Raw genomic sequence first — 23,155 nt, forward strand, 5'->3', positions numbered from 1 at the left:
AAACTGTAAAAACTGAGTCTTACTGTGATTTAACATTAGTTTATTTTCTACAAGCCATGAACTTATGTCTTTAACTGCACTATTTGAAATAGTTCCAACACTGAACACAACATCCTTTATTACCAAGCTAATGTCATCAGTAAACAGAAATATTTTAGAATCACGTGTACCACTAGAGCACACACCATTTATATAAATAAGGAAAAGGAGTGACTCCAGCACTGATCCCTGGAGCACACCCTCCACCTCTATTTAACCATACCCCATTCAGACCCCACAACACAGCCATTCTCAGTACTGTAGAGAATGACCTTTTGCTGTCTGTTCTTAAAGCAGGAGATGAACCAATTGTGAGCTACTCACTGTATTCTATATCGGTCCAACTTCTGGAGCAATATTTTGTGATCAACACAATCAAATGCTTTAGTTAAGTCAAAAAAGATGCCTAGTGATCGAAAACTTTTATGTAATCAATCCAGTATCTCACAGAGGAAAGTAGCATTTTTAGCTGTTAAATCACTTGTAAAACCAAACTATACATCTGATAGCAAATTGTGTGATATAAAATGATCAATTATCCTTACATACATAGCCTTTTCAAAAACATTAGCAAACAATGGAGTTATTTCTTTCTATAAAGCAGCTTTACTACTGAGTACTTAAATCATTCAGAAAACTGACCATTCCTAAAGGAAAAATTACAAATATGGCTAAGTACAGGGCTGATATGTGCAGCACAGTACTTTAATATTCTGTCAGATGCTCCATCATATCCATTAGCGTCTTTAGTCTTCAGTGACTTAACTACTAACTTCTCAGTATCACAGAGGATTAATTCAGACATCAGTCTCGGAAAGGCATTTTCCAAGATAGTTATATGATTCCCTGTGGAAACTAAGTTTTTATTTAATTCACCAGCAATGTTCAGAAAGTGATTCTTAAATACTGTACATATGTCTGACTTATCAATGAGAGAAACATTTTTACTACATACTTAATGTCCTCGACCTTGGCACTGCTGACCAAACACTTCCTTCATGATATTTTTATCCCACTAGTCAGCTACCCAGGCTGCCTTTTACTGCTAGTACTCTGTTTAGAATGTTCTACTGGAAATAAACTTTAAATAGCATGAGAAATGTGCTAAGGAAAGCATTATATTTCTCACCTATGTTATCAGTACTATAAACAACCTCCCACTCTTGTTCCTTAACAAGGTTTAAAAAGCTCTCTGTTGCTACTGGATTAGCTTTTTTACATAGTTTGTAATTATATCTAACATTTTTTTGTGTACAAAAACCTTTTAGTGTTAAAATTTGTGTATCATGGTCTGGAAGGCCGTTCACCCTTTTACTAACAGAATGTCCACCTAGTAATGAAGAAGGAATAAAAATGTTATCTATGGCTGTACTACTGTTCCCATGCATCCCGGTTGGAAAAAACACAGTCTGCATCAGATCATATGTATTTAGATTTCCAACACCCTTTTTCTTACACAATCACATATAAAATTAATTCTGAAGTCATCACAACAACTAATTTTTGGTAATTCCTATAAAGTGAAGCAAGAACCCTCTATAGCTTGAGCAGCTCTGAAGTCTGAGTTAGGAGATCTACAAACTACAACAATTAGAATTTTAGTTTCACTAATTTTGCTGCCCCTGCACAACATTCAAACACCTGTTCAGTGCAGTGCTGTGATATGTCCACAGACTCAAATTAAATACTGTTTTTTTGCATACATGGCTACTCCCCCCCCCCCCCCTCCCCCTCTGCAAAGAACTCACTGAAAAACAGCCTCCTAATGAAAATCTGAAAATCCTGGTAAAGGCCTCTGAATTGTCAATTAATTTAAATGGCGCTCTGGTATACTAATAATGTCGGAGTCAACATCTATAAGCAGTTCACAAACTTTATCTCTAATACCTCTTATATTTTGATGAAATATGCTAATTCCTTAACTACTTGGATACCTGACCTCCTCTGAAGTTGGTTTTTTTGTTAGACACACTTCCTTCAAGTAGGAATACCTATCAGCTGACTTCAATCTTAAAAAAGGTGCACCTCTAACACCATCTGCAACAGGAATTTTCCCACCAGTGATCCCACCACTGCCCACTACACTGCCACCTATAAGCGTTGTCAATCTCCACCTCTCATACCTATTGAGACGTAGGCCATGCCTAGGAAAAACTGATCTATTGATAGACTCAACTCGCACCACTTCAATGTGGACCAAGCCCACTACCATCTGTGCCTGCTCAAGCCCCATCTTAACACTCTTAACAGTGACATTAAGATGAGGCCGACCGTGATGCTAAAACAGTTGTACAAATGGCACATTTTCCCCCTGCGCTTGTCTCCCTCCACAACCTATCTAGTTCCTCCTTCGCATTCTGAACATGAAGAGCACAGATCTTGTGCTCCTCATCCTCTATTGACTTATTTCTGCTCCAAATTCTGCATTTCCATCAGAGGAATTTTCTAGAGTGCCCACTGGCTTCCCCACTACATCCCCCCCCCCCCCCAATGAAAATACTTTGAACAACCCTCACACCATAACCGACTACTCACAAACCTATGACAAAGCACACACTTCCCACTCATGGTGAAATGTTAGCAGTTACTGAAAAAACTAAATGCTTATGTGACCTAAGTTCAATTACTACAGTAGAAAGATTTAAATAACTAAAAATATTGATTCTGAAATTTGCTAAAGCAACTACTTCTATTAATAGTACTAAACTACAACTAACACCAATACCACAAGAACTTCACACAATTTCTTATCTACAAGCAAAAGTTCAAGTGTCCACTAGAACACAATGGAATTAAACACACTGAATGACAATTTTTACTTAAATGTTTCACTATAAACAGTAAAAAATTGTGGCTGAAAACTACTGTACTAAACATGACTACATGCTGAAATCCTCATTCCGTCTTCAAGATGTAATGTTTTCCCAGTATTCATGATGGTAAATGCTTTGACAATTCCAATGAAAAGGACACAGATATTTTCACTAGCTATCTTTGTTCATTCGCAGCTTGAGCTGCATCTATCAAGAAGGGGTCACCATGGAAATACTAGACCTTCATCTTCCTTCATTCTTCCACAACCAAAGCTGATACTTTTATCTTTTTTTTTTATTATGCTGTCCAACTACTAACAATTTCCAAGGTCAGTGTTATTAGTTCTCAAATTAGCACACATGAAGGTACTGATTTGAATAAAAGAGTATTTTTGTTATGATTGCACTCGTGCAAAATCAGTTGTCAACTCTAGTTGCAGAATGGGCTTAATTATATGGTGTTTCAACGTAGTCCCCACACATGCTTAATCAGATAAACAGCAATAGTGTGCTATTATAATATTATGGGTTTTGGATTATTTAGCACAAAGAGAAATTCATCAAAACTTTGTGAAGGTTTATGCAGAGTGTGATCTTTAATTTTCAATAAATGGACAGCTGAATTAAAATGTATCTGTTCTCTTGGAGCAAGTTTATGTGGAAGCATTCCCAAAACTGCAATCACAAACGAAAACAAAGAGAAACAAAATTTGGTACTGAGCAATCAGTGATTAAAGGTATATGAAACAACTGAAGCTATTTGCAATTTAGTTACTAATGTTAATGTATGTAAAACCTAAAGCTTAGCTCATTTCATGTACAATACAGAAAGTGAAACCAACAAATAACTAGCAGATCTCAAACAAGTCACAGTTAATAACAAAAATCATAATACTATAACTGAAACACTATACAAGACATTTAAAAGAGGCATTAACATGAAAAAAAAAACTCTGTGAATGCAGTGAATAATGCCATCTCTAAGGGGAAGAATGCAAGATACACTGCACTGACTGACAGCAGATGGATATCGGATAAGATAGCACAATGGGTGAGTATACATAAAATTAACAAAGGATTCCAAGTCATGAACACACTAAGAAACAAATTAAAGCATAATATAACAAGTGACAAACATAACAAAATTTTGAGCTTGGGAGTGTACAAATTCAAGTACAGAAGCAAAGAAAAGGAATACATCAGTCAAACCGACAGAAACTCCTTTACACAATGTAAAGAATGGACTTAAAAACTGAGTCATGGAGCACCATATAGCAAGCATATAAATGCCACTGGGAATGCTAATGTACAGCACCCAATCTGGTTTAAAAGTTCCATATCTGGAATAGAAAATTGCTCTACTCAACATTTTGGAAGACATTCAAATACACGCCAACCAAAAAAATAACTATTTGAATTCCTCAAATGAACAATGTAAGTTCCACTGCAGTACCTATCTTGATATCTTTAGAGATCTGTGGTAACAGAGCACTTCTGCATATTATCTACATGCAAGATAGCCCATCATAAATGCCTGTACCTTTATTACAAGAATTGTGGTTACCGTTGATGGCATCTTTGTGGCCTGGCGATGTCAACACACGCTGATGGACTGCCTCTTCCACCACCTGGTCCACTACTACTGTCACTAACACTCAGCCTGACCTCATCCAACTACTGACATCAACTGGACTCTTTGCTAGTGATGGAACAACCAACTGGAAACAAGTAATTCAGCTGGTTGTTGGAAAACAATTGACGCATTCAGTTGTAGTTTCACGTGTCAGTTGAATTATTCATTCACTCTTTCAAATGAAACCAGTCTGTGGGAGCAATTGAATGAAAACATCTGCCACAGATGTACCTTTGCATATTGATTGAATTATTCATTCTTTCTTTTCAAATGAAAATAGTCGGTAGTTTTTCCTGTCAGTTGAGCCATGTATTTATTACCTCAAATGAAACCACTCGTTGTAGTTTTAGCTGAGTGAGTTTTCCATTTATTCTGACTGAAACCAGTGTGTAGTGCTTTCATTTACACCTCCAGATATGAAAGCATCCCTACCCTTACAAGTTAGTGAACACACCTCAAGGAGTATACCAAAGTTAAATCCTGCATTATACTTGTTCATTTAATTATGTATTGAATGGAATAATTTTTCATTTCCTAATTTAAAATTGATTCATATATTGTGGATTCAAGTGTTCCAGGTGCCATTAATACACAACTATTAAGGCCAACATATTGCTGATTTAGCCCCCCCCCCCCCCCCCCCAAAAAAAAAAAAAAAAAAAAAAATCACTTAAATTGCCGACCCCAAACAAAAACTCCAAAAACCCCAAACATCTGGGTCAAATCAGATTATTGTCCTAGACACACACAGTCCATAGATGAAAAGGCTGCTAACGGCCATGAAGAACTGCAGGGAGTGGGGACTTGATAGGAGGGAATGTTTCCACACTTGCGTTTCAGTGATGACAATGCCTGTGGGTGCACATGTCCTACAAATCAGTAGATATAAATCACACATGACACTAATGAGCATTTGTGACAGCACATTACAGAGGCATCAGTGTTCAAATGTAGTACTCATTTGCAGTCAGAAACATGAACATAAATTAAGGCATGTTTAATACAGCTTAATGAGCAACAGTCAAATAACATTTTAAATCTTCAGCTGCCTGGCAGGTGGGGCATCATCGTGGTGTACGCAACTGCTGATTTTCAGTGGTTTCTCATTGTCTCCATAAATAAGTAAGGAAAATGCAGTGTGTTCCAAAATTATCTTTACAACTTTTTTCATATAATGAGTTTCAGAAATGGAGAGAGGTAGGAATGTGCAGTTTGTGGCATAATATTCATAAACACCTAAGCTTCTAGTAGCCACTAATAGGCTCAATGTGTTAAGGAGACGATATTTTCTAGACCTAAATTCAGGAAACATTAAAAATTTTGATATTGGGAAAATGTCTTAATTAAATTTGTTACAAAAAGTACATTAATTTATACAGAACAAACACCACACATGTTTATACAATAAGGCGAGATGGGCAATGACCTCTTCAGTGCAAAAGTACACCAGGTTTGAACTCTTACAGGAATCGGTGAAATGCTCCAAGTAATGAGGATAACAGGCAAGAGACACTACAACAGTAGTGTGTGGACAAGTTGACAATTTGAATCTGATTTTAGGTGTGTTAGGAGAGTCCATGCAGTTGCAATGACCACCGTGTCTGGATGGCTTAGTGGTAAGAGGATCTGCCCATTAAGCATGACACTGGGTTTGAATGCCAGTTAGGCACAAATTTTCAACTTTACCCATTGATTTCAATCATTGCCTGCTTGCAGCCAGTGTCACTGATTCCTTTGTGTCTTAATTCAAAATGGCTGCTGGATTAAAATGGGGGCTGCTCTTTCAGAAATGTCTAAAACAACAGACACCACATATATATATATTTCTTCTTTGTTATGCTTACTTTGTCTGCTTTCAAGGCAATTCTGTTCAAAAAATTGTAATCAAACTTAATGAGTGATTGTTCAAAAAAACAGTGCAAGGCGCTACTTGCTAACCCGAACAGTTGCGGCAGGCTGCATAAAGCTACTGGCACCAACCCCACCCAAAAAAAGTGAGGGTGGGCAGAGGATGTGTGCCATGAAATTGTCTGCACAACCTAGCCCCAGGGCAAACAGGTCTGAAAACTCAGAGCACAAGAAATTCAATAAGTGGTAAGGCACTTGGTCCAACACCAGATGCACAGCATCGGCAATAGAAAAACCAAAAGCAGCAAAGGCTTCTAACACAAACAAATTTTTAGTACTCACATCATTAAGCACCAAGTACGTAAAGGAACAGTTCTGTATTAGCTGTGGATGGGCCAAGAATAGGAATCTGGTTTTTTTTTTTTTTTTTTTACCAAATGTGCTTAATGAAAAGTTTGTTCTGGCCTGTAGACAACGGTCAACACAATGACAAAACAGTATGAATAACAACATTCATCAATTCCTGAAATGACTCATTGAGGAGGGGGGGGGGGGTTGTACCGTAGAAAATAAGAGGGGCATGAAGGAAGTGGCACTTGGTTCTCCACATCAGCTTGGCTGCCTTTTTTGTACTGTGGCTACCTCCTCTCCCCCCCCCCCCCCCTACATTAGGCTCTACGTGCCACAGCTGCATGCTGTCAACAATAGTGGCATTACTTGAAGCCCATAAGTGGCCATGGATTGGGAAATCTTAAATGACTGTGCAATATTCAAAATCGCTTATACCATAGAGTCCTCAAACTGAAGGCACTCTGATACACCTCCTTATTTGGGGCTGAATGAATGATCATGTCTCTGACTCTGTGTCTGCATAGGACACCTGGGGCATACCCATGATGAACTGACACTTACGACTGAAGCCATGAAGCTTGGCTGCCCAACTCCATACAATTGCTGTGGCTGTTTGTGACACTGGAATAATTCAACACACAGAGTGATAATATACATTTATCCATAATAAGAAAAAGGATTCTTACAGACCTATGTGATGCCCATCAGGAATACCACAAAATGTTGATGATGGACTTCTCTAAGCGTCTCAGTCTTCTGCATGTTCATCATGGCGGGGGACGAGAGAGGTGAAAAACCGATGGCTAAGCCTGTGTCAAAATAGCCAAGATTTGTTCCAAAACAGCCCTATGCACCTGTTGTTGTTGCAGAAGTGATTGGAGTGAAGCCTAAGAGGTGAATAGCACAAAAACCACAGAATCTAAAACACAATAATTCAACTCTCATTGTCACCACTTGTGTTCTGACTAGGGACACAAGGAAACATACAGCCATAAAAGAAACACAGTTTATACGGCCATAGAGTGACATCAACAAAGAGCACACTGAAACCACTTTACAAGTCTCGAACACATTTAAATCTGAGCAATCGGAGGCCCCTGCCTGCCCTTTTAAAGATGCTACCCATGTCAGGTACCACTGCTGTAGTGCCTCCCACACATGGTAGACCTGCTGATGGTACACAGTAACCAGGCTGCCCCTTGCGGCCACCTCGGGTAGTTGTAAGCTTACCATTTGAATGTCAGCATGCACTACGTCTACTGTAGTGGCCCGGCTTACATCCGCCGTGAGCCGTACATACTGTAACCAGCTGGTTACTACACAAACTGTCTGACCAAAGCCTCATAGATGTGGGTAATGCTGACCGAGCACTGATGACAACGTGCAGACAATCAGGGAACTGATTCATGGCAATTGAATATTTTCTGATGGTGAGGATGTTCATACAGTGGTTCTCAAATGGTTCCATGGCCAAGGAGTGGACTTCTCTTGTCTGGGGATTGAATGATTGGAAGAAGAAGAGTTGGAATATTTACAAAAACTGGGTGACTATGCTGAAAAATAATGTCATGTATCTGTGTCACTTTAAAGCGTAATGCAGAATTCGATGAAAGTTACTTGGCCTGATACAGTACAGTGTAACTTACATTTCGATGTCCTGCAATACGGTCAATATGAAATGAAATAACTGGGATATGGCACTTTTACCATTTGTAACATCTGTTTGCATCACTGTCATATAAAATACCATACAATTTAACTTTCACTCTAACTGTGTGATGTGAAATGGAAATGTGACAGCCACGTCACAGAAATGTGTGAACGGACCAGAGCTGCTCACTGCCAGCACATGCTAGCTTCGACAGGTATCAGTCGGAATGCACATTTAGTGATAGGCTAAATTCTGGCAATGTGTGGTGCGCACAGGTGCATGTCAGCAAAAAGCAACATACCGTGTAAGCTGGGCTATGGTATGTTGCAGACACTTATCCCAGAGTCTGATTCTACAAGCCATGGACCACAGGGGCCGAGTTCAACAAGAGCTCCCCTATGACGCGTATGGCAGTTTGGCTGGTGGTCTCCATTCATATTTGTTCCTGTTTCATCGCACCGCGAAGTACACGGCACCCTCGCAACAAAAAAGAAAGTTTAATTCATTCTAGACAAACGTTCACTGTTCTCCCGCAGCCACGAAATCTGTCAATGCATTCTCACGGCAGTGCACCAATGAAACTACTATGCAACGTTACCGTTATCGCCAGCTAATAGACATTGCAATCAGAATTTAGTTTGTCAAGTGTTCATTTACCAATTTGTGCTGATTAAATATATTCATGATAAAAATTTACTTTCACAATGCCTGTCACCACAACCTACAACCTGAACGTAGTGCATGGGAGCAGCAATTAAGTCGGCTCTCTATACAACTGACATTTAAGCATTCCCGCTTCAGAGGGAATCATAAACACTTTGTTCCTATTTTATATAGATCAATGAGGATTGGATTAGATTATTAATAATAAAAGCCAAGAAATCTTGATGGTTACTTGATTAATTTATCTAGATAACAAAGATTAATTCCATTCTTCCATTCTAAAAGTTAACATAGTAAAAAGAACATGTAAGATACAAGAATTATTTTATCATTGTACATTATATACTGATATTTTTGAAATATTACACTTACTTCTCAAAGGTGCCAGTGAATGCGATGTATATAAAATTTTCATAAGTCAGTCCTCGACCAGGTCCTAGAGTTGCCATTTCGTAGACACAAGATGCACCTCCAGGTGCAACTAGATTTATGTAATGGGGCTGAGTGGGTTCATCCCAAGCATAAGCAATACATGTTCTTGGTCTTACTACAGTCTGCAGGATTTCGTCACTGATGCAACTCTGTTAAAATAAATGTAAAACTAGTTCAGTAGCAGATATCTGTTACACCAGCCAATAACAGTTTTCACAAAGTTCTCTTCTACTTTGTTTACATATCTTTTGGAGATCTGACTGTCCATTATGATCTTAATTTGTAGTTCCCTTACAAGGAAACATTCCCAGAGTGTGTATGTAGAGAGGGAAAAATAATGCAATACTTTTTTTTTTTTTTTTTTTTCCTTCATTTTTGCCCAATTTCAATTTCATATCCCAAAAGGTAATTTGGCATTTAGGTTTACAGGAAATATCTTCTAAACCATGAAATATGAAAACCGTTTTTCATATGGAAGATGAAATGCAATTAACTTTCTTGAAATTTTGCAAAATAACCCCACCATCATTAATTAATTTCAAAACATGAAAGCTTTTGATATAACACAAATTCAAGAAGCTTTCATGCCACTACCATTGATGTGTAATAAAGCTGATTTCTGAAGCACAATTTTTTGAAACTAAACTGAAAACCTGGCTGTCTGAGTATTTTCAACATACCAAATTAAAATAGCAAAGCATTCACTATTATTCTAATTATTTCTTTTACTTATACTGTATCTGCTTTATGTTTTAAATAGTATTTTCATATTTTAAATTCATTTTTTTACATGCATGTTTTTTGTTACTTGATAGTTGCGAGTACAGTAACTCATTATAATGATACACATCATTGCAATAATGATAATCTGAAAATAAATGCTTCAAACTTTGCGAAGAGAACTGATACTAGTGACTGCAGTTTGAGTATACTGTTCCTCAATTGGAGATTATGATGTCAGTTATTCAGCAGAACTAGATCTGAAAATTTTCTCATGAAGTTCTTCCAAGATAAAAAGCCATATACATCCAACAGCTGCACCTGTCCTGTTGACACTTTTGGGATCACCAAATGGAAAAGTTCTTTGTCCTCGTGTATGACACTCAGAACAATTCTTTCACACTGACCACCCCAGGAATCTAAAAATAATACAGATTTTTTTCCTGCAGTGGTGATGTGGTCAGATGTTAGATTACCACATTTCAATGCCATCAATCACATGACCATTTGGGGCTTCAAAAAGAGATTCTCAAATTCTTGGTACCAACTCTCCATTAGTTTCTTTTAAAACTACGAAAATGGGAGTGGTGAGTGTGAAAACACAGTTTGGAGCATCGTACATGAGGACAAGGAACTTGTTCATCCAGTGATCTCTAACTGGTTGATGGGGCTGCTGAACATATATGGCTTTCAATATTGGAAGAATTTGTGAGATTTTCAGACTGTTCTGCCGAATGATTATGATGTCAGCCTCCACTTGAGAAACAATATAATCAAGCTGCAGTTACCAGTACATAAACAATTCTCTTCACCATGGTTTTACAATGTGCTCAAATATGCTTGGTACAAATCTGGATATTTGGAGGACCACCTGTCACAATTTGAAATCCTGCTGAATTTTGTTTTATAGTGTGTTTCCCGTCACGTGTATTATGTGAAGAAATTTCATTCATTCAGTGTCCTTGGCATAAAAAAAATTGTGTTTCAAACTTTTTTTTTCCAAATTATCATTACTGTAACAATTTAGTATCATAATAATGTGTTACTTATTGTTTTCAATTAACAAAATACACACATGTGAAATGGTAAAAAAAATTAATAATAATGACATTGTTTCTTTTTAAGGTATATCTTTATATTATTATTATTATTATTATTATTATTATTATTATTACTGTTGTTGTTGTTGTTGTTGTAAAGCAGGTTATTTGTGTAATAACCTGCATAATCAGGTAATTTTCAGCTAGATACCAGACAACTGCCATACACTCTTCAATAACCAAAAACAACAATTTCTGCAAGAGTTGGATATTGAGCTAAGTTCTGTAATAGATTCCTATTTTATCAACAGTAATACCATGGATTTCATTAGGGTGACAGCATGTGTCAAACATTTCACAAAACTGTAGCTCAGTTTTAAATGAGATGCTCACCACAAGGCAGAAGCGCTGCATCATTGATAGGCATACAAACCAAAGATGTGGATAGTGGTAGAGTGAGAGATAGAGAAAGGTGGGAGGCAGTGAGGGGGTTCACATTGTTTTTGGCAACAGTTTGGTGATGGCCGTTCACTCTAGTTGACAACTGATTGTTGTTATACCAACGTAAAACAGTGTGCAGTAGTGCAATGGATCCTTTACAGCACATCCACCACTCCCATAACCTTCCTGGCCTAAACCTAAGGTAACTCGCTCACCCCACCCCCCTACCCCCACCCCCCCATCCCCACCCAAGAGCGTGTTCGCGTGCCCAGCGGTATGCCACCTGCCCTCTCTGTCTGCACCCATAGCTAGCCCACAGGCATCTCCACACTCTCCCACAAGCCAATACACATTTCCCTCCAATCCCCTCCCTGCCTCCCACCTCTCTCCATCCGTCACCCCACACTACCCCATACCCACACCTCCCCCCAGTACAGTCACCATGGGACAATAAAGAGCGGGCAGTTAACTGAGCACAATGTAGGGAGACAAGCATGTGCCTATGAGTGAGTGAGTGAGTGAGTGAGTGAGAGTGTGAGTGTGAGTGTGTGTGTGAGAGAGAGAGAGAGAGAGAGAGAGAGAGAGAGAGAGTGTGTGAGTGTGAGTGTGAGTGTGAGTGTGAGTGTGAGTGAGAGAGAGAGAGAGAGAGAGAGAGAGAGAGAGAGTGAGTGAGTGAGTGTGTGAGTAGTCTCCTTTATTCGTAAATAACTCATAGTTTTCAACCAGAACTTTCCATACAATACTGTAGCTCAGTTTTATCACAACCAGCTACAAATCTGCTACAAATGGCAGATTATTAGTAAGAGGACCAACCTGCATGAAGTAATGACTTTGTTCCTATGAGAAACAAATGTCAGATGAGTTCAAGTTACACTATCAACTGTTCACTTCTCTCTCAGCCCTAAGTCTTGTGTGTTACCAGAAGACACTGCGCAGAATTTTATAAGAGATGTCAAAATAGGAAATGAATAGATTTGGAAATAGTCTGATACAAACCTGATAAAACTGCATGGATACCTCTGACAAATTGTCAATGCGTATTGGTGGAGGCATTGTATCAGCATCTGTGAATACAACACAGTATGTGGCACCTTTCAAAACTACTTCCACACGTAGCAGGTACATTTTACTGCTTACATCTCTGAAAAAATAAATTGCAATAACTACAGGCTTAAGTTACTTGGAACAAAATGGGTATAAATCACATTTTCACATTTTATACCTTATATTTACATGCAGAGAATAACTGATATCTATCTGGAATCCTCCAGACCACAAAGAGCCTGAAACATTAGGTAAACGAACACAAAGTAACTGGTCTTTGTCGAGCCGAGGCCAATGCCATGCTAAATTGCAATCAGGCACAGTCCTCAGGTAAGTTGCTTCGGCTCCAGGATCAGTCTAAAAGAAAAGGAGGAACTATCAGTGCCAATCACAAGTGAGAAGACGAAGAAATGTTTCAATTAGCCCAATATCCTGTTGTTTTAATTATACTACAAGGATAACAGTAACAAAAAAATAAAATATAAGAATTACTAATAATTTCATCATAGTTTTCTGCAATCAGAATTTGTGCTGAGGGTACTAAAACAACCTAAAAACTTGGAGGAGCATTCAAATGCTAATACAAACATTTCTATTCAACTGAAACACACAGTTTACACTATCCAAGTTACAGATATCAAACTTTTTATATTGATGTTTAAAGTAGTTATAACTGTAAAGAATTCAGTTTAGTCCTTCTGCCACTACTTCTATCAATGAAAACTTGTTGCAGAAAATGAGTTGCAATCTATTTTATGCTACAGTTCTTATTCCTATACGACTTACAATCTGTATCTGGAAGGGAAAGGAATAAAGTACACAGATTCCACACTTTACGAGAGCCAGCAACAGTAGGTATTTACTTTCAGGCTAGGAAAATACCTTTATGAACAAGTTAATCCTTTTAGTACTAAATGTGATTCAGTCATCACAACAATTTCCATAAAAAGTGTAAGTTATGAAATAATGAGATGTGGTGTCCTACACTTCCAAATCAAGGCAAATGTTATAGTGTTTCTGTACTGTGAATACAAAGCAAGGTCAAAGCATGGCTCTAAGGCACTTCTTTCAGTTTATATGTTGTGCAATGAGTGTTGTAACAGTCAAACAGCCAAATTGTTATGTTTATGCCTGCAAGATATTATCAACAGCAAGGATGTTAGTTCAAGGAAGGAAGATTAGGTTTAATCTCCCATTGACATCAACATCATTAACGACAAGCAGAAGCTAAGATGGTGTGAAGGATGGGGAAGGGAATCGACTGTGCCCTTTCGAAGGAACTATCCCAGCATCTGCTTGGAGGAATGTACGGAAATCAGGGAAAACGTAAATCTGGATGCTGGATGCGGGATTGAACCATCATCCTGCCGAATGTCAGTTCAGCATGTTGACAATATTAGTTTAAGTTAGCACTATTTTGATTACATGAAAATTAACTTGAGTTATGATGTATTATCTGGTTTTGCAGAGGCTGTATCCTGTTTTGAAATAGCTATTGTTGATAACAACTAGTCATTTTATTATTTAAGACATGTTTGCCCACTGGGAAGAAACTAAGGCACACTACAAAAAACAACTTTCATTGGCAACAAATATGCTGAATTCTGCTTTTATTATAGAAACAGGTTGTATCACTGAAGTATAGAATAATATTTGTTGGTTTTCTGAACCAGAGTTTAAAACTTCATTTACATGATTTAGCATACTTAATTACCAAAGAAGACAATGTACATGATCTGTATTTTTTCTATGAGTGACAATAGCTTCCAAACTATACAGAAACTGATATTATTCTTTTTAATGTTGTTGAGCAGTTCTGGAATACAGTAAAGATATAAGGGGGACCTCCAAAAGTGAGTTATGCATTATTATGGCAAGCAAAGTAACTTTTATCGAATGCTGCAATACACTTCAAAGTGACATAGATACATGACACTACTTTTCAATATAGTCCCTAAATCCTTGTACACAACAGTTCAGAATGTCCTCCCAATCATTCAGTTCCATGACAATAGAAATCTGCTCCTTGGTCACTGAGTCATTTGAGAACCACTGTGTGAATGTCTTTATAATTGGGAAATCTGCACCAACTGCAAATCAGTTCCTTGGTTGCCTGCAATCGTTGTCTGTGGCCAATGTTGATGGACTTCATTCCCAATCAATATAACCCACCTCTTGTGGCCTTTGTCACATTTTTGGCATCATTTCATAACTGATGGACATGACACTGAATTTGGCCCATATAACACCAGAATTTCACAGTGAATCTACGTGCAGTTTAGACATTTTGGCACAAGGATCGCACTGTTCCACAAACTTCCACTTTGGAGTACATCTCACTCGCACACTGAGAAGAATCTGTTATCCATATCACAGTAGAACAGTCTCTGCAAGAAATCCAGAACATGAATTCTTTTCTGAAGTGTCACATTTGTTGCAGAGCTGTGTTAATGCGAGACACTTTATTTTTGAAGCCCCATCATAAATTCAGTGTGGCACTGGAAAAAGGAAATCTGAAAGTAGTAGTGGGAACCCTAGGAGTTAGTAGAAAAAGGGGAGTGGCCTTTCTCTGTGCCAAGCTCCTTATCATTTAATAAGTCCATCATGAAACAGTGAACAGGTTAACACTGTACATTTGCCATGAAGGCATTTCACTAGAATAGTGGCAGTCAGATAACTGCTCAAACGGAATTCCAAATCATTACAATTTAAGCATCACAGTCACATTCCATCTTACCACATGAAGACAAGGGTTGAGAATTTAGAGGAGGCATGTTCAGCTCTAAAAAAGAACCACATGGTGGTCAGTGCACTTATAAAATCCCAGAAAATATTGAAGGACTATTAGCATGAACTGGAAGGAAACCACTGTGATCAGCAAAGAAACTAAAAAGAACAATCATCTATTGTATATTCCACAGTGATTTGAAGTTCCACTTTTATCCAATTCAAGTAATACAGGAAGTGAAACTGTTTGACAGGTCTTCATTAAGCACATGATTTCACAATATGGCTACATTCATTGGCCCCAAGACCACCACATTTGTCAGTGTGAAATGCTTCTTTGTGGGGCTATTTCAAATGCACAAAGTATACACCACTTGCCCAATGACAACCTCTAAGTTGAAAACTATGATTCAAGAAGTAATTGCTGTAATTTCTATGGATTCATTCAAAATAATCCTTCACTCCCAGGAATACATACATTTGTATGACCATCATCTTAAAGATCTTTTCTAGACACAAACTTTCGTTGTTGTGACCCTTAAGGTTGTGGAATTTACTGTCTGCTTTCAACAATACAGCCTGTATATTAATTTTCTTCCCTTTTGGGGAAGTTAGTTCTAAGTTCCCTATTTCCTCATGGACTTCATTTCAAGGTGGTAACTAACTCAGCTGCATGTTGGCTTCCACCAGTCCACATGATTACTGCTGTTGCTACACGTCCTATGCAACACATCATAGTCTAGAAACACTAGATTAAAGATAAGTACTCTCTCTCTCTCTCTCTCTCTCTCTCTCTCTCTCTCTCTCTCTCAACTCTTAACTTTGCAAGTGAATTATGCACATCTGTGCTGTTGTCATTGTCTTTTGTCTATCTGCTTTATAAACAGCACAGCCCCTGCATACCATTTCTATTGAATCTTGCAAACATTTTTAATTCCGAAAAATACACCTTCTTCCTTCAGCCTGTATGTCTTCATGGATAGCTAACTAATCTATTCATTTCCACGGGTTTCTTTATGTAAGCCCAAATGATAATTCCAGTGGCACAATGTACCACTGTTGCATTTGTTCCTTTCCATCAATCCAGCCAGTGCCGGGTCGGGACACGTACAGTGCTTCACCAATTTCACGGAGAGACCTGTTATTGTGATGAGGTTGCCACTCCTCTCTCTCTCTCTCTCTCTCTCTCTCTCTCTCTCTCTCTCTCTGGGAACAATCTGTGTTTCCCTTCTGCCTGCATACAGTGTAACAATGTGGTCAAATGTGACAACATTTTTCAATGTTTGTGCATCATGTATCTGAAGCAGGACATGGGAACCAGCCCAGTATTTACCTAGGAGGATGTGGAAAACCACCTAAAAACTACAGCCATGGTGGCCAGCACACCAGCCCCTATCATTATGCCATGAGTCAGATTCAATCTGCTGCCGGTGCACATCACCATGTAACAGCAGCAGGTGCTTTAATGCATTCTGCTATCAGGGATGATACCAATGTTGCAGTCTTCCTCTACAATTCTGTCCTACTTTAAACTTTTGTATCACTTTCTATGTTCCTCACTTATTACACAACTAAGAAACAGTGAACAATGGTTCATTTTTGTACATTTTTGTTTTTTAATAGTAGCATTTCCTTTCTGAAACCTGAAAACAAGAACACAATAGTTGAAGCCTCAACAAGTACAAATAAGCTGAAAACATCACACTCAACTTCACACAATCAAAGTATTTCTCTAGTCCTAAATCACCATAATTTTAGCTATGGTGCCTCTTAATTATCCCATCCAATATAAACAATGAAGCACATTAACTTTATTACTCAAGTCTAGCACTTGGATATTTAGTTGTCCCTTTTCTGATTAACAGTTTATTTCAAAGTTTTATTAAATACACTACATAATAGTGATTGTACTTATCTCGTAATATTCATTGTGCCTGAAAGCTTACTATTTTAAAAACAACGCCTGAACAAAATTGTAACAGCCATAATTAGATATCACAATAATCACAGACTTGTGAAAGAGCTAGTCCTCTTATGAAGAAAAAAAATTAGAAAGGAAGAAGTGAACATTCATGATGTTTAAAGCATAAATATATACATATAAGATATAAGAGAATGAGGTCTTTAGGTATGGAACAAAGAATCGGTTTCGACAAGGATGTGGAAGGAAATTGAACATATCTTTTTGAAATAAATCATCACTGCATTTGTCTTAAGCAGTTTAAGGAGATATGGAAAAAATCCAGCTACACAGTGATTTTAATAGAATTCCTTCTAAGTGACGCCACAGCTTTAGCCACTGTAGCACCTTGTTCAGTTAGTAGTCTTGGGTTGTGTTCATCAGCACAGGGCTATATTTGTAAATGCATCACCGTTCTGTAACACAGTATTTAAGTATTTCCAAAAACTATGACAAGGCATATGTATGTTAACACATGGTAGCAGTTATTTTGGCACCATAGATATCAATTTACTGACAACATCTTAATTGGTACCTACCGTACCACCTGTGAAGCATTTTTGGGCAAAAAGGAGATGATGACTTGACATATTGTGAAGTTGGTATCTTGGAGATAAAGTAACTATGTGTGTAACTCTGTGACGGCCACGACCAGGGCGAACTTCGATACCAATTAAATACACAAGATCTGGGCTGTTGCTTCTCAGAGCAACTCTCAGTCTGCGCACTTGTAGGCCTTTCTGAAGGTGGAAGTGATTGCACCACTGTAAAATAAATGACATAATAAAAAAGAAAATTCATTGCTCAAGATTCAGCAATATACTGGAAAGTTATAAGAACTTGTGATTGCTTTTATATGAATTCTTTTTCATCAAAACAAACATTTTCAGTGACAAAATGTAAATTCTGCTTACATGTGGAATTCCTTCTGGGTGCACTTTATTGCCAATCCTTGCAACAACTGTTGGAGTAGTTTCATGATCTGCAAAGGAAAACATAAGTGGTGCCACCATGCGTGCCATTTCATGCTCATCAAATTGCCCAGCTGTGTCTGTTGCAACTCCTTCCTGTCGAAATACTAGAGGGAGACCAGTTCTATTGTAGATCCAGAAAGGTACTGATACAGAAACCTAAAAAAGAAAGTAAAGTATGCCATTTCAAGGAAAATTCACCAAATATCTTTATACTGGATTTTTAGCATTTACAGTAGTGAGGGTAATTCATGTGAAAAGTTAAACTATATGAACAGTTTCTTCCGTATCTTTTTCCATCACCACAGTCTCCCAAATAATTTCCTTTAGATCATTTTTCTTGGCTTTGTTGTGGAACACACACACATTTTAGATTATTTATGTACATCATTCTCAGGTCTGAATAACTCCAATTTCACATTACTACTGTGACATTATCCAAGTGTAGCCAATCAGATGTAGGATTTTATTTTGAGGCATATATGTCTTAAGATAAAAACTGACAAATGGCATGTGTATATCAATATTACATTCAAACTATATGAAGCAACAAACCTATGAAATAGGATGGCACATATGTAAATGTTTGTTTGAACTGTATAAACAGAGAGCTATTAATCAAGTTTAAATTGCCAAGCTATTGATAATATAATGACTGTTAGTCTTAACTGAATACAATATTGGAAAATGTTGGCTGGGATACACATAATCAACTAGTTACTATAAAGTGAGATGTTGCTCAGCGGCTAGGTATATAAACAAAAACTTTATCACACACACACACACACACACACACACACAGAGCAAGAGAGAGAGAGAGAGAGAGAGAGAGCGCAAGGGGGGAGCGTAACTAGGTTACATTGGTCCAGACTGTGCAGTCCAACCAGATTACAAGTTGTATAGTGTAGAGAGTGTGGTAAACAAGGAAAAGGCAAATGAAAGGAAGGATGAAAGGAAACATAACATTTTGCACTCTCTTAAGAGAAACGATAAAAAATTAGTTCCTCAATGATTTGCATATGAATAATTTGAAGCAAAGACAGCCGAAAAAATAGATGCTCGAAATAATGTGACAATTAGCTTCTGACATCTCTGGAAGTAATTGTGGGATACACTTGATAGTTTGCATGTAATAACTTACCAATACAAGGTTGTAGCATATAAAATGTCATTCTCCTATTGCTTTCCAATAGTTTACAAATTGAGAGGAAGAAGGTGCTTATAACAGTTTTCACAACGAAACTTTGTCTCGAAACCTGACAGAAAGTCCAAAGAGATTCTGGTCGTATGTGAAGTATGTTAGTGGCAAGAAACAATCAATGTCTTCTCTGTGCAATAGCAATGGAGATACTGTTGAAGACAGTGCTGCCAAAGCAGAGTTACTAAACACAGCCTTCCAAAATGCCTTCACAAAAAAAGACGAAGTAAATATTCCAGAATCTGAATTAAGAACAGCTGCCAACATGAGTAACATAGGAGTAAATATCCTCAGAGTAGTGAAGCAACTTAAATCACTTAATAAAAGCAAGTCTTCTGGTCCAGACTGCATACCAGTTAGGTTCCTTTCAGATTATGCTGATGCATTAGCTCCATACTTGACAATCATATACAACTGTTCGCTCACAAAAGATCTGTACCCAAAGACTTGAAAGTTGCACAGGTCACATCAATATTCAATAAAGGTAGTAGGAGTAATCCACTTAATTACAGGGCCATATCATTAACATTGATATGCATCAGGATTCTGGAACATATACTGTGTTCGAACATTATGAATTACCTCGAAGAAAACAGTCTATTGACACACAGTCAACATGGGTTTAGAAAACGTTATTCTTGTGAAACACAACTAGCTCTTTATTCACATGAAGTGTTGAATGCTATTGACAAGGGATTTCAGATTAATTCCGTATTGCTGAATTTCCAGTAGGCTTTTGACACTGTACCACACAAGCGACTTATAGTAAAAATGCGTGCTTATGGAATATGGTCTCAGTTATGTGCCTGGATTTTTGACTTCCTGTCAGTGAGGTCACAGTTCGTAGTAACTGACGGAAAGTCATAGAGTAAAACAGAAGTGACTTCTAGTATTCCACAAGGTAGTGTTATAGGCCCTTCACTGTTCCTTATCTATATAAATGATTTGGGAGACAATCTGAGCTACCATCTTAGGTTGTTTTCAGATGACACTGTCATTTATCAACTAATAAAGTCATCAGAAGATCAAAACAAACTGCAAAATGATTTAGGAGAGATATCTGAATTGTGTGAAAATTGGCAGTTGACCCTAAATAACGAAAAGTGTGAGATCATCCATATGAGTGCATCCATATGAGTGCTAAAAGGAATCCGTTAATCTTTGGTTACAAGATAAATCAGTCAACTAAATACCTAGGAATTACAATTACGAACAACTTAAATTGGAAGGAACACATAGAAAATGTTGTGGGGAAAGCTAACCAAAGACTGTGTTTTATTGCCAGGATACTTAGAAAATGTAACAGATCTACTAAAGAGACTGCCTACACTACACTTGTCCGTCCTCTTCTTAGAATACTGTTACACAGTGTGGGATCCTTACCAGATAGGACTGATGGAGCACATCGAAAAAGTTCAAAGGAGGGCAGCACTTTTTGTATTATCGCAAAATATGGGAGAGAGTGTCACTGAAATGATACAGCATTTGGGCTGGACGCCATTAAAGGAAGGCGGTTTTAAAACTCAATAATGACATTCTTTATTTCCTCTTCAGCTGAGATGTACTAGCCATAAGCAATAGTTTAACTGCAGTTTTTAAACAGAGATAATTTATATGGAATAATATTCATATAATTAACACACTTTTAAATACTAAGTATTTTCAAGTTTGTGATTTATAAAACACAATAAAATTTAATTTCAATGCTAGGTTAAAAACAAAGATTTCCCTGAGGGCTTTTACTTTTTCCTTGTTCTTCTTCTTCTTCTTCTTCTTCTTCTTCTTCTTCAAGTCACATGGACTTTATATCACTTGCTAGACATCAAAAATTTTAATACTGCCTTCCCCACAGAGTACTAAACAATTATTGTATAACATAATAAAAGATGTTAGATTTAATTTGAGTACCATTTTCAATGCAACTCTACCCTGTCATATTTTATTAGTGGCTTATATATGCTCACACAGCAAAACCAAATATAATTTTTAGGTGGTTTAGCATTTAGAACATTGTCTTTCTAATGAAAATAGCTTAACATAGTTCGCAGAAGACTGTTTTTTATAAATGCAGGGCAAAAATAGCCACTTTTGGTGTTCTTAGAAAAATTGTCAACTTTGCCCTAATTTTGCAAACAATTAAAAGCTAAACATCAGATTTTTTTTCAAGCCACTATTTTTTTCAGCAGAATCTGCTGCAAATTATCCATAAGCAAATCACAGATGAAGTCTTTTTTCATAATTTTGCTTAAGACATCGCAAAAAGTTGTGCAAGGTGACCTAATTTTTTTTTTACTTCAAGAAAAGGTTACCAGAGATGACATGACTCAAAGTTGCTGAAAATGCACAGGTGGACTGTAGATAGCTGCACTGTATTTCCGGTAGTACTGAATTAATGACTGTGAAACTTTACCAATGCTCACTGGAAATGAGCGATTGTTCATAGTAAATTACATCAAAATCCCTGATCGTCCTGCGGAAACCACTACACCAATTGGAGTGGAATGACGAAGAGACAATGTCCAAAGGTACTGCCTTACCAAAGAATATGTTAGAGAGAAAGTTTACACAATCATTTAAGTCAACCATGTTTTTGCTCAGCAATATTATCTGTCACTGAGCAGTTATATATCTCCTTCATCACAATATGGTGGCAATTAATGCAAGTGGAGAGCTAATTAGCAGTTTTTGCACATAAAAAGGTGTGAAGGAGATGCAATAGAGTTAGTACACAGTAGCTGCTTTCAGAAGCGGCTCTGCCTCTGATGGGGTAGGACAAACTGGGCACAAGGCACAGTAAGAGGTAAGGTGAAAGAGGGTATTCTTTTGCAATTGGTAATTATTATTGTTTAGTATTAGGAGAATGGGAGGATATAAGATATTTGTTCGTAGACCAGGTCTGAATCACCGTGCATGGCTGTGACGATCTTGGCAATGTCTTAAGCATGCTGGGATAAGGACTGCCAATCAGTGCAGACAAGCCATCTACAGACAGCAAGACTGTAAAGCAGAGAATCTTTGGTGTGGAAGTAATGGTATACTGTATTATAGTGAGAACTGTAGGTTTGATATGAATAGACATTTTTATCCAGCCATCAATCAAGGAAAGATCGGTGGCTAGGAAGGTAGGTTGTAGAACCAAAAAGGTGCAGGTGAAACAGATGGGACCAGGAAGTGTTAAGGGAATAGTGTCTTGCCCAGATCCAGTTCATGATCATAGCATCAGTTACCTTGGGTTAGATTTTGGGTTTAAGATTTGATATGGCTATGAGGGACTACTCCAGACAGTCCATAATTGGGGCTCAGATGTTTAGGTGATAAAAATCAGGAATTTATCTACTTTTTATGTTCTAAATATACTTTAATAATGCGAAAAACAAGCAAAAATAACAATATTATGAAAAGGGTAGTTGCTAGTCACCATATAGTGGAGATGCTGAGTAGCAGGTAAGTACAACAAAAAGACTGTCGGAAAGTAAGCTTTTGGCCAACAAGGCCTTTGTCAAAAATAAACACACACACGCACACGCATGCAAATGCAACTCACATACACAAGATCACAGTCGCTGTCAGCTGAAACCAGAGTGCGAGAAGCAGTGCATGAGGGGCTAGGCAACTCGATGTAGC

General features: G+C 37.6%; 1 protein-coding gene across 1 annotated transcript in view; it reads right to left on the reverse strand.

Moving 5' to 3' along the window:
- Positions 1-23,155, reverse strand: part of LOC124605329 (vacuolar protein sorting-associated protein 13D) — a 552,708-nt gene that overhangs the window by 144,152 nt on the left and 385,401 nt on the right. Inside the window, exons 49-53 of the mRNA XM_047136935.1 lie at positions 18,277-18,492; positions 17,902-18,126; positions 12,854-13,032; positions 12,628-12,772; positions 9,371-9,579 (exon numbers count right to left, since the gene is read on the reverse strand). Coding sequence (XP_046992891.1) covers positions 9,371-9,579; positions 12,628-12,772; positions 12,854-13,032; positions 17,902-18,126; positions 18,277-18,492 — 974 coding nt within the window. The remainder of the gene's footprint in view (positions 1-9,370; positions 9,580-12,627; positions 12,773-12,853; positions 13,033-17,901; positions 18,127-18,276; positions 18,493-23,155) is intronic.

Source organism: Schistocerca americana, chromosome 3 (genome assembly GCF_021461395.2).
Source record: "Schistocerca americana isolate TAMUIC-IGC-003095 chromosome 3, iqSchAmer2.1, whole genome shotgun sequence".
In the NCBI taxonomy this organism is placed as follows: Eukaryota; Metazoa; Arthropoda; class Insecta; order Orthoptera; family Acrididae; genus Schistocerca; species Schistocerca americana.